The 12,494-nt window shown below is 44.8% G+C and overlaps 1 protein-coding gene and 1 long non-coding RNA gene across 2 annotated transcripts in view; one reads left to right on the top strand and one right to left on the bottom strand.

Moving 5' to 3' along the window:
- The first annotated feature begins 256 nt into the window (after positions 1-256).
- Positions 257-12,494, top strand: part of LOC116555504 — a 45,532-nt gene continuing 33,294 nt past the window's right edge. The window contains exons 1-2 of the long non-coding RNA XR_004270560.1: positions 257-567; positions 2,467-2,524. This is a non-coding gene — a long non-coding RNA (uncharacterized LOC116555504). The remainder of the gene's footprint in view (positions 568-2,466; positions 2,525-12,494) is intronic.
- LOC116555503 (40S ribosomal protein S27-like) lies at positions 1,782-2,138 on the bottom strand. The gene has a single exon (XM_032284110.1). The coding sequence runs from the start codon at positions 2,101-2,103 to the stop codon at positions 1,852-1,854; it is 252 nt and encodes an 83-aa protein (XP_032140001.1). The 5' UTR covers positions 2,104-2,138; the 3' UTR covers positions 1,782-1,851.

Genomic DNA, 12,494 nt, shown 5'->3' with positions numbered 1-12,494 from the left:
TTTGAAACAGCACCAGCTAGACAGAATCAATTTCCCATTGACTTTCAGCTCCATCTCAGACACAGTGTAATTCTCGTCTGAGGGTTTACAAAGGCCATTGACTGTCTTATAAAAGATTTAAACACTTACCTTGTGGCATGTGGGAGCTCTATCTGTCATGATGCCTTTTTGACAATTTGTGGGGGTGGGGATTGGCTGGGGAAGGAGGGGTGGTTGGCGTTCCCATGGCAGGTGTGGCTTAGACAGCTGGTGCCTGCCAGCTATGCCTGCACAGAAAACGGATGGGATGCGTTGAAGGATCCTCCTAATTTATCACCCAGGGGCTCTTTTCCGTGGAGAGTCAGGCTCTCCTTGCTCCGTTTTGAGAACAAATTGCATGTGACACAAGATAAACTTTACCCCAGCACTGCCTTTGCTGGAGCCAAGGACATATCACTGGGCTATAATTGGAACCAGAGGCATCCGGGATTTTATAATTTTTATAAACAGGCATACAAGATTCTGTAATTAATAGCAATGAGAACAATAATGATGATCCTCCACACTTGGACCCCCCTAATCCATAAGGTATGCATATCCATTCTCTTTCTCTCTCTTTTTAGAGACAGGGTCTTGACTTATTCCCCACGTGGGCGTGCAGTGGTGTGATCATGCCTCACTGTAGCTTCAAACTCTGGGATCAAGTGATCTTCCCACCTTTCAGCCTTCCTGGTAGCTGGGACTACAGGCATGAACTACCATGCCAGGGTAATTTCTTTTATTTTTTTACTTTTTATGGATTTGAGGTCTTGTTATGTTGCTCAGGTTGGTCTCAAACCCCTAACCCCCAGTGATCCTCCTGCCTCACCCTCCCCAAGGGCTGGAATTACAGATGTGGTGCCACCAAGCCTAACCCCATTCTCTTTTATAATGCACAGAATCACTCTGGAATGCAAGTAAAGCCAGGATTGCTATATTTGTTTTACATATAGGGAAACTGAGATCCAAAGAGGTTCAGTGTCTCTTTGGCCAAGGTAATCTCAATTTTCAGACAAAGCAGCATTTTTGAATTTAACCTCTCCCTAACCTCCTAATGCCTATTCTCTTTCCATCTACCCGTTCTTTAGCCAGCCAGGTGGTGCTTCCTAGGAAAAAAAGAGAGTCATGAGATGATGAAACTTCTTTCCTTCAGGAGCTCTGTCCAGTAGGCAATATAGCCAGGGAGTACAGTAATTGCATTTAGTGTGTTTAGTATATAATAACATTATGGTCAGGGAATATGGGAGCATAGGGAGTGCGATGGTCAGAGCTCTGGGCTGGGGTAGCAAGTTGTGGTCAGATAGCCGTGGCATCAGGACACAGGCACAGGCTCCAAGGCATGAGGAAAGCCAATCTTTGGGGAGCTGCAGCGTTGACAAGTGTTACAGAAAAGACACACGAAGGTCAGGGGCGGGGAATGACAGAGGACCATGACGTGCCTCCTTTTCCTCTCATGGTGTCTCCTTCTCCTCTCCTTCTTATTCACTTTGGCCACGCTGGTTTCTATGTTGTTCCCCCAATATCCCGGGTGAACTCTTACCCCAGGGCTTTTGCATCAGCTTTTCCCGCTTTCTTTGTTTAGAGAGCCTTGACACTAACGATCCCACTTATTCCAAGTCTACTCCAATGTTATTTTCTGTTAGGCTGATTCAGACCACCTAGTTTTGCAACCTTCCCAGCCCATCCCCAGAACTCTAGATCCTTTTCCCCTGTCCTACTTTTTCCTTTTTCCTTTCTCCATAGCATTTCCCATCTTCTTCTTCTTTTTTTTTTTTTTTTATCCAAAATGTGTTTATTGAGATGGTTTCCCACTCATCTTGATTCAGAGTGCTTTTAGTGCTGCTTCCTCCTGAAAGAACATCCTTCTGTAAGCCTTGCTTTTCCTCCTGTAGGCTGGCAGAGGACAGTGGAGCAGCCAACACACAAAACTACCGTTTGTGCATGGCTGAAGACCGTGGTGATTTTATAGCATCCTGGGCATTTCACATCCATGAAGTAGGAATTGGGGCTCTGCACCAGGCATTTCTTCTTGTGTTTCCTCTTCTCTTCTGGAGAGGGATGAAGGAGATCCTTTGCGAGAGGCATGTTCTCGTGTGTAGGTCGTCACCGCCGGAAAGCAGCATTTCCCATCTTCTAACATACTTTGTAATTCATATCCTTATAGGGTTATGAATTATGGCTTTCTTTCTCATTTGGAATGTAAGCTCCATGAAGGCAAGGATCATTGCCTCTGATTTATCCAAGTGCCTAGAATGGTGCTGGCATGGAGTAGAGGCTGTGTACATATTAGTTGAGTAGATGATTTAATGAATGGTTACCCTTCAATGATGAGCAAGCTAAAGAGTTGGACTTCATTGATGTGGCTGATGATGAGCTTGGGATTTATTATTTTGGGCAATGGAGTTGAAGGAAGTTAAGCAGAGGAGTTGTGGTCACATTTTCTTTCAGAAATGCTTCCCTGGTGGTTGTGTGGAAGGGATAAGAGGATCAGGAAGACACAATCCAGGTGAGGGAGGAGGAGGAGGCTCTAGGCCAAGGCAGGGAGTGTGGGAATTGGGGAAAGGGAGACATATCAAGGGGATTAGATAGACTTTGACGCTGTGAGATGCCTGGAGAGGAGAACTGAAGCTGATCCTTCACTTTAAAGCTGAGCAACTGGGTGGAGAATCTGGTCATTAATTGAATCTGAGATACTTGTTACAGAAAACATGTTGTAAGAACGTGTGTTTGTGTGTGTGTGTGTGTGTGTGTGTGTATGTGCACACTAGCAAGGGAGGTGAATTATTGCTGCATGGGAGGCTGTGTAGCAGTGTCAGTGGTATTGTACATTTGTCTTGAATGGCAGGGCCATTCAGCATGGAGCTGGCCTGGCCACCAGAGGTCTGAAGTGGTTTAGAATGGTTAACTGTCTCAGTAGAATGTGGATGGGAAGGAAACAAAAATGAAAGAGTGGTTATCTGACTGCCCTGCGCTTGGTACTGCAGGGCGAGGACCGAATGCACTGGTGAAATGATTTCTGACTCAGAGGTCACACAATGCTTCCCCCTGTCAGAGCAGAGAGCATAGGGCTCTGTTGAGAGTCCAGCATGTTCTGCCTCCTCTCTTTCCCGGGTTTCCTGAGGCTGGGTGCATCTCTTCCCTGCTCCTTTTTTTGAATCCTCTTATGTTGTCTCCTCTTCCGTCCCATCCTCCTCATCTTTTAACTGTGTGGTTTCATAACCTCTGTGCTAACACACATGGGGTCCCCGATCCTAAGGGGTTTCTCGTATGGGACCTTGTGGACCTCAGGCTCCTGGGGGTAGACACCCCACCCCACAGTGGCCAAGAACCAGCTTTTGGTCCCAACTCTACTATGGGCATCGTACATGAAACCTAAGGAAAATCTTTTTTTTGAATTTCAAGGCTCTCATCTGGAAAGAAGGATAATAGTGACTATTCTGTATTTCTGAATCAGAATGCTGGAATTTGAGAGTTGAGGATTGGAAAAATTGTTGGTTATGCTGTGGGCAGAAGGAAGGAAGGACACTTTGATCCTGAACTTGCAAATACCCCATGAGGTAATATCCAGATCATATGAAAATTGCCTCTTATAGCATCTTCTGGGGTGGGTGGCACCCTCTGTGGTAGGAAGAACCATCTCGAGAAATAACTACCTAAAAATAATTCCTGAAAAAGGATATTTATATTATGCCATAAAATTTCAGTTTGGGCCATATTTGATAATTTTTCTCTGAAATTTCCAGAAAACTTTTTATCTCCTACTAAAAGAATTTTATGAAAGGGGAATATGCCTGTGGCCAAGGAGAAGTTATGTCCAGTTAGATTCTTAGTTATCACACCTCAGTTATTCCTTCTGGTGACATGTTCGCTACCTCTAGGCCAACAAGGGTCTTCCTTGGCTGCCACACAGAGGAGAGTAGATTTTTGTCCTGCAATGCAGCGGGGACTATTTTAGAATGCTGAGCAAGGAGAATCACATCTTTATTTTCTTTCTTTGGCATGGAATTGGGGGCCGGTTGGGGGGTATTAAGTAGACATCTTTGGATGAGCTGGGAAGGCCAGAACACATCACTGATGCATGGAGAGATGGAAAGGATTTAAAAGCTATTAAGCAGGTAAAGTCAGAATTGATGGAACTTTGAATGATTGGACAGAAATGAGGAAGAGGAGGGAAACAAGAACAACTCCACATTTGTTACTGACCTTCTTAGAGAAATTTCATGGAAAGACAGACTGCAGGGCCAGTAGAGGATGAGGGAGCAGAGAGAAAAGTGTAGACAACTATATGAAGGCTTGTCTGCGTGATGGGGCTGGAGGGAGAGAGAGGACCAAGAGGGATTTTTTCTTTTATTTTTGAGCTGTGGGAGCGCTGAACATGTTTTTAAAATTTTATTTTCTTATTTTTTATATATTTATATATTTTTTAATATTTTTATTTTATTTTTAGTTTTTATTTTTTATGTTTAAAAAGATTTTTTTTTCTTTTGAGACAGAGTCTCCCTCTGTCACCCAAGTTGGCATGCAGTGGTGCGAGCTTGGCTCACTGCAGCCTCCCCCACCTGAGTTCAAGTGATTCTCCTGCCTCAGCCTCCCAAGTAGCTGGGATTACAGGCTTGCACCACCACACCCAGCTAATTTTTGTGTTTTTAGTAGAAATGAGGTTTCACTATGTTCGTCAGGCTAGTCTCGAATGCCTGACCTCAAGTGATCCACCCACCTTGGCCTCCCAAAGTGCTGGGATTATAGGTGTGAGCCACCGTGCCTGGCCTCATTGATATGCTGAAGGAAAACATTTTTCCTGTGGAGGGAAGCCAGGCTGTATAGAATGCAGAAGTGACAGTTGATAAGCAAAAGTCCTGGAGTGATGCCCAGGCAGAGAGCAAGGTGGCCGCAGACACACCTTCCAATGAGGAGGAGGATGTGGTAAGAAGAGATGTGGAGGCTCCTCAGTGCGTGGGCAGTGATGCAAAATGTTGGAGAAGTTTATACCCAGCCCTTCTACTGATCACTTTGGGGTAGAAAGTGAGGCCGTGAGCTGGACATGGAGCTGGGGCTGGAGGCTTGAGGACAGTGGCTGGAGCAAGTCTACTTAGAACAATGGAGGGGATCTGCTTGGAGACCAAGGTGTGCTAACGTCACAGCTGGGATGGGACCCAGGAGAGTGCATGGCTGGGTCATTTTCTCCAGCATAATGAGGGGCCAGTGGTGCCGCAACTGGGGCAGATGGTTGGGTGCTCTTGGGAATTACAGCCAAGGAGCTACAGAGCAAGAGCTCAGAGAATGACTGAGTGGCAGATGATAGCGGCAGCATGAAGGGAGGATGAGGCTGGGAGCTGATGTGTTTAGAGAACAACTTGGGGGACTGGACATTATGATAAAGTCAGACAAAGGATGCCTTATGATTAAGGGAGCTGAGAGGAAGTACGCTGGAGTCAGACATTAGATTTTAAGATTTTAGAGCCAGAAACTTCTGGGTGACCTTGAGGCCCAGGATGTTGGCAGTTGACAGCAGAGTAGAAGTGAAAATGACTATGAACGTGGAGCTAAGTGTAACACTAAGTGCTTTAGATGGATTTTCTCCTTAAATCTTATAACAATCCCTATTTTAAAGATGGGACACTGAGGCATACAGTGAAGAGGCAGCTTGCTCAGGGCACCGTGATTAGTCATTGTCAACAGCTGGGATGTGAAGCCAGGTGCTGTCTTCCACTCCCAATTGCTGCCCCTAGCACACTGACAGCCATTGGCTAGGTCTATTCTATGCATGTCCCTTAGGATAATGGCAGTGGTTAGGCTGGAGAGGAAGGGGATAAAACTGGCATTGAGTCTCATACGAAATGTCAACCTGTGCTAAAATGATAGTCAAGCATCAATCTGCCCATGCTGGCTCCACTCTTTGTAGGCACTCCATAATAGCCAGTTCAATGCTGAGCTCCAAAGAGCCAATGAGTCACCTGTACATGTCACTTACACTCATGTGGGCGCTGAGCTTCCTGAGGCTGTGACTGTGTGTCTGGGGACTGGAGATTGGCCTTTGTGTAGGATTCAAGTCACAGCCATCAGTGGTGCTGTGCAGCAGGGCTCAACCTTGACACAGGCTGCTCCTTGTTGGAGCAGGGGAGTGCCTCCCACAGTGAAAGTGCTGTCAGGCAGGGCTGCTCAGTGACCTGGGAGGGTGGTGGCTTCTGTGTTCTTCTCCACACTCCCTCATCAGGTCACAATGTAAAGTCTCCCTGGAGCCATATTTTCCATGAGGTGTCAGTGCCCCGGACACATTTAAAATGGTGTGGTTGCTTTCCTCAGGTAATTCCCCCAGGATAGTCTGGATACAGGCAACTGATATTAGGAATACTTTGGATGTTTGCGAACTTGGTTCACTTATTCCAATTGCTTTTATTCTCTTTCTCATTCTAACACAAATCCTTCTTCTTCTCTGTCCCCTCCCTTTCCCTCCCCTTCCCATCCCTTCTTCCTTTCTTCCTGAGAGGGTCTTACTCTTTCACCCAGGTTGGAGTGCAGTGGTGGGATCATAGCTCACTGCAGCCTTGAACTTCTGGGCTCTAGGGATCCTCCCACCTCAACCTCCAGAGTAACTAGGACCACAGTTGTGTGCCACTGTGCCTGCTAATTTTTAAGAATTTTCTTTCGTACAGACAGGATCTCTCTATGTTGCTCAGGCTGGTCTCAAACTCCTAGCCTCAAGATATCCTCCTGCCGTGGCCTCCCAGAGTGCTGGGATTACAGGTGTAAGCCACTATACCTGGCCTTTTCCTCTCTGTTTATCTTATCATTAAAAGGTAGCATGGTGTGGTAGAAATATATTTATTCACTTATTTATTTGGAAAACACTGGAGCATGGATTTGGTGTGAGGTGGCCTTAGGTTTAATCCCAGTGGTGTGGGGTATGCACATAGGCAGGGCCACATCATCACATCCTGTGGATGTCACAAACGAGCAAAGCTTTTAAACCTATAAATGAGAGGGGAGCTAGGACCATGGGAGAATTTATTAAACTCTTGGGTACTTAGTTTCTTTCTTTGCACAGTGGGGCTTTTGTATCAACTTGGCATGATGTTCATGAGAAGCCAGTAAGAAAATATTAGTAAGGGCCTAGCATGTTACCTGGCATATGGCTGCATCCAAACCTGTTGATTCTTCTTCCCTAAGTTCCCTGATTGAGAAATGTCATTTCCCCAGATGAACAGGCGAGCTAGTGGCCTGTGCAGAGCAGTGGCCAGTGGGAGTGTCTGTTTTGTATTTGCATGATGGGCACTGAAGGTCGTTGGCAGGCAGGGGAGGCTGTGTGCCCAATTAACTTGGCTGGGAGATGTAGAGATTTTGACTGGAGCAGGATAAGAGTTTGAAAGAGTTCATTTCAGAGCTTATTCCTTTATTTCATATCAGTAAAGCTCTAGCCTGCTTCCTTTTCTGGTTTTGCTGGTCTGGCATATGCCTGGCTACAGGATGTGGTGGGATCTGCCTGGCTCAGGCTTTGGACAATAATCCCTGATGCTGCGATTGAACCCAGTGTGAAATAGTCCATGAGGCTTTACCATTTAGGGAATGGAAATTGCATTCTTCACACCAGATACATTTTTCAGATGACCCAGGCCTATTCTTCACTGGCAGCTTTTATTTTAGCAGTTCTGGACCTGGAAAAAGGTCACTGTGTCTGAGAGAGAGCCCATCCTTGCTTTGGCTTTGTGGGAAGTCTGTGTTATACAATGGCCTTGCCTGGTGTTTCAGCTTGGTTATGATATTACCTGGCTTCATGTCATGTTTCATCTCATACGTGCCGTGCCATTTGTTCAGACATAAGAAGGGCAGTGATTCTGTGGAAAGAGCAGAGAGTTTGGGGTGAGGCTGCCTGAGGTTGTCTTCTGACTTGCAGCCTCCCTGAGTCTCTATGATACCAAGTCCTCAGAAGTTTTGGGAACTCCAGTGGCATAATGCATGTGAAATTGTCATGCAAAATGTAAAGACTTGTATAGATATTATTTACAATTTTATTTATTACCTTCCAATCTGTAGACCAGGACCCACATTTTAATGACAGGCTTCAAGAGTATGACAATTTATTTTTGTTAAGATATAATTAATCTTTCAAGTCTTTGACAGAGAATAGGAATGAAAATCCCTCAATGTTTATGCACTCATTATTAACCTTTAATGGTGTATTTGGATGGTTGGTCTGAGTTTTGAGAATCTATTTTTGGGGTTTTTCTTTTTTTTTCTTTTTTTAAGTTTAAAAAGTCAATGCATCATCCTCAGTGACTTTAATGGAGATTAAATGAATAAAGTGCACAATATTGTCAATGTTAATTAAAAAACAACATCAGATCTCTGACTCAAGGAGTTGCGAACGGTAAGAAAAGTCGACGGTCTGGCTTCAGGGAGGCCACTGATACTTGGCTCAAGGTTCTCTTTCTCCTTTGTCTCATCTTGCACTCTCTCTTCACTCTAACTCTCCTCTCCTCAAGAATCTGTCATGGCTCCCTATTGTCCAATGATCTCTCCAAAGTCTGGCTGGTGTCCTACTTCTTTGACATTATTCTCTCAGTCTCTCCCGCTGATGATCTGTGTTTGGGTCTTTGTGCACTGCAACCTCCTGGAGATTTACTGTCAACTTGCACATTAGTTTTTGTAAGATTAGCATCCCTGAGGTGCACCTCCAGCAGAGCCCTGCCATCGTGACATTCTGTGCCATTTCTCCTGCAAGAGCGATCTGATTTCTGTGCTTTATTCGGTGCCAGTCTCACTTTCTGCAGGAAGTTTGTCCTACATGGAACAGAGAAGAGGACCATGCCCCTTAAGGTTGTACATACTCACAGCCAGTAGGAAAATTCTCAAGTGATGGGTTCAAAATGATGAGATCCTGGTAACTATGTTCTAACAGATCTGTTAGGCACAATTGCCCCTTCTTGTGAACTTGCTTGGCTGCTGCCTCCATACCTCATCTATCTTATAGGCTGAGCAAGTTGGGACATATTTGACTCTGTGAAATGACATAGATACTATCACAGTGTCCACAAAGAATGCACTCTCAATGAAATTCACTGAATGCATTAAAATCATGGGTTCTCATAGATCTTCAGAGGCCCTGGCTATTGAATCAGGAGAGTGCCCGAATGCTGGTGAGCTCAGCTATCTCTTCCCGGCACATATGAAATTGGATCAAATCATGAGGACAGTGATTGGAAGGGATTTGTTTAGAATAGTGCCTATGTTTTCTATTTCTCTGACAGAAGACTACACATTTAGTGACCTAAAATAACGCAAATTTATCATTTTAACAGTTCTGCAAATTGGAAATTTGACACAAGTCTCACTAGGCCAATATCCAATGAGCAGAGCTGCGTTCCTTTCTGGGGTCCTAGGGAAGAATCCATTTTCTTGCCTTTTCCAGCTTCTAGAAACTTTCCATGTTCACGGTCTCTTCCTCCATCTTCAAAGCCAGTAATGTTGCCTCCCTCTGTTCATTCTTCCCTCACTATATTTCCCGACTCACTCTTCTGCCTCCTCCGTCTGCTTTTAAAGACATCTGTAATCACATTGAGTCCTTCTCTATAATCCAGGTTACTATTCCTATTTTAAGGTCAGCTTATTAGCAATATCAATTCCACCTGCCAGCTTAATTTGCATTTGCCATGTAACCTAACACATTCACAGCTTCTAGGGATTAGGGCATGGACATATTTGGGGGAGCCATTATTATGCCTACCACAAATGAGACTAAGATACTTGATTCTTGAATCTACTCTTTCTTCACCCAGAGTGAGGGCATTCATATATGTAAAAGGTATCCACACTGAGGTCTTATCTATTGAGAGACTATGGGTCATGGCTATGACTGAACTCTTGATAAATCAGTCAACACAAAACCTATCAATTAACTACTCAAACAGCATGCATTGACTGATACCTAGAGATGCTGAGGCAATTACTCTCATCATGAGGTATGAGAAGGAAGGGCCTAAAGGGACAAGACACTGTAATGAAGGCTTCTGAGAGGAGTGGACACATCAGCTGACTCTTGAAGGAGACATAAATCATACAAAGGTTTTCATTAGACAGATAATGTAGGGAGGGCATTTCTAGCAGAGGGCACAGAATTTGCAAAGTGTAGAGGAGTAGACCAATGCAGCATGTTCAAGAATCAGCCAGTAGCTCTCATTCTGCCATTGTGGAACCTGTGGAGGCCTTCTGGGATCCAGATCTCTAAAATACCAAATATGCCTGGAAGGACATGGCCCAAGGTCATTTTTGCTGGAAGCGTCTTCCAAACCAGAGGGAACACACAGCTCTTCTTATAACTGAAGGCGCCCCAGATGCCTGAGATAAGACTGGATTTTAGTTAGGCAAGAGATACGTTCATATGTACAAAGCAAAGGATAATATAGTGTATCCTGGTAGCAAACCAAATCCTGAGTTATCTGGGAAAAGGTCACTTGCACCCATGGAAACAGTAGCACCATTGGTCCCAAATTCTGAAGCAGACTCTCTGCGATGACCATTGGACACAAAAGCTGTGTGATACTGTACCCCTTAAGGATTAAAAGCTATTATAAGTGAACAAAATTCTGGGAGAAGAAAGGAATTAGACAGTAGTTTGATGTGATTTGGCCAGAGATCGTTGGGGAAGAGCTGATAAAGATAAGAAAATGAGAAGTAGGTCTGTTATGAGCTGAGCTGTGCTCCTCAAAATTCTCATGCTGGCCTTAACCCCAGTATCTCAGAATGTGACTGTGTTTGGAGCTAAGGCCTTTGAAAAGGTCAGCAAGGGTATGGCAGCCATGGTGGCGCATGCCTGTAATTGCAGCTCTTTGGATAGCTGAGGTGGGTGGATCGCTTGAGCCCAGAAATTTGAGACCAGCCTGGGCAACATGGTGTAAACCCGTCTCTACTAAAAACACAAAAATTAGCCAGGCATGGTGGGGTGCACATGTAATCCCAGCTACTCAAAAGGCTGAGGCAGGAGAATCACTTGAACCCAGAAAGCAGAGGTTGCAATGAGCTGAGATTGCACCACTGCACTCCAGTCTGGCTGCAAGACTTGGTCTCAAAAAAAAAAAACAAAACAAAACAAAAAAAAACTGGTAAGGTCAAATGAGGTCATTAGGGTGGACCCTAACCCAGTAGCACTGCTGTCCTTATAAGAAGAAGAGACGAGGACACAGATACAGAGGAAAGACCTTGTTAAGACACAAGAAGTTGGTCGTTTATAACCCAAGGAGAGAGACTTCAGAAGAAATCAACCCTGTCAACACCTTCATCTTAGACTTTGAGATTTCCATAGGTGTGAGAAGGTAAATTTCTGTTGTTTAAGACACCCACTCTGTGGTATTTTGTTATAGCATCCCTAGCAAATGAACACAGCAGGTCATAAAAAGCTGTAAGAATGACTGAATACCATAGGAGCTGTAAAAATGACGGAATACCATAGGTTCTGGATGTGCTGAGGTACCACTCAGCTCTCCTCTCAGGACTGATGGCTTATTCCCCTAGCTGCTGGCAGACTGCTCTCGGCTGCTGGATCTCTTCAGGACTTGTCTTGGAGCAGATTGCCCTTTCCAAGGCTATTCCTCTGTACCTAGGGTAGCCTGAATCCAAGATTTGTTGCACGTGGGTATTAAGGCTTGGTCCTCCTGCCCAAGTTGGGCCAACTCTGAAAGGTCATCCAGCATTAGAGCTTCCTTTGCAGTTGGCCGAGGCCTTTTTCAGGACTTCATTACAGCCCAGTTTCTTCTCTTCAACCTTACCTCTTTCTGACTCCTTTTCTTCCTCATGAATTGATAACAAGAGTGCTTCCTGATACATTCCTGCATGCTAATCTTTGTCTCAGGGTCTATTTCTTGAAGAACTCAACCTGTGATATTATGATAAAGAAATCAGACTTTATTTGGACAACTTTGGGGAGTTATTGAAGCATCATATTCTGCTGTGGTATGATTTGTAGTGTGGCTGCTTTGAAGGGCAAATCAGATGGTCAGACTGGTTGCAGGTAGACCAGTTAGACATAGAGGAGTAGGCAAAGGAAATGGTGGCCTGGTTGTATAGGTACTATTCACTCAAGGCTTCTCCTGAATTCTCTCTTCTCCGGGAAGCTCAAAATTGTTCCAGTATGAGCAGTGTACAGTTCTAGCCTGACTGGCATTTACTTCTTGTTCAGAGCATTTGAAGGAAGCTCACATCAGATCTGTTTTCCAAGATGTGAGAGCCGATCAAGACCATAGGTGAATGTATCATGGGTGAATGATGATGGCTTAATGCTCTCGTACATCTCCAGGGATCCAGAGAGAAAGCAGAAAATAAGAGATGTGCTTTCTCCTTCCACCCTGCAAGTGTCACATGAGCTTATTTCTGGCTGGATGCAAGCTCACACATCAGCCCCAACTAGCTGTGTCTCTGCTCTCCTAGCATGCCCTAGTCCAGCCCCTGAGCATTTGCTCATGCTCAGTCCATGACTGGACTGTATC

This window comes from Sapajus apella, unplaced genomic scaffold, assembly GCF_009761245.1.
Source record: "Sapajus apella isolate SASKATOON/1434 unplaced genomic scaffold, GSC_monkey_1.0 scaffold15, whole genome shotgun sequence".
NCBI lineage: Eukaryota > Metazoa > Chordata > Mammalia > Primates > Cebidae > Sapajus > Sapajus apella.
The sequence above is the reverse complement of the archived record's forward strand: the minus strand, read 5'-3'. Positions and strand labels throughout refer to the sequence as shown.

Coding starts and splice junctions, on each gene's coding strand:
- LOC116555503 (XM_032284110.1), bottom strand. CDS start 2,103: ATGCCTCTCGCAAAGGATCTCCTTCATCCCTCTCCAGAAGAGAAGAGG.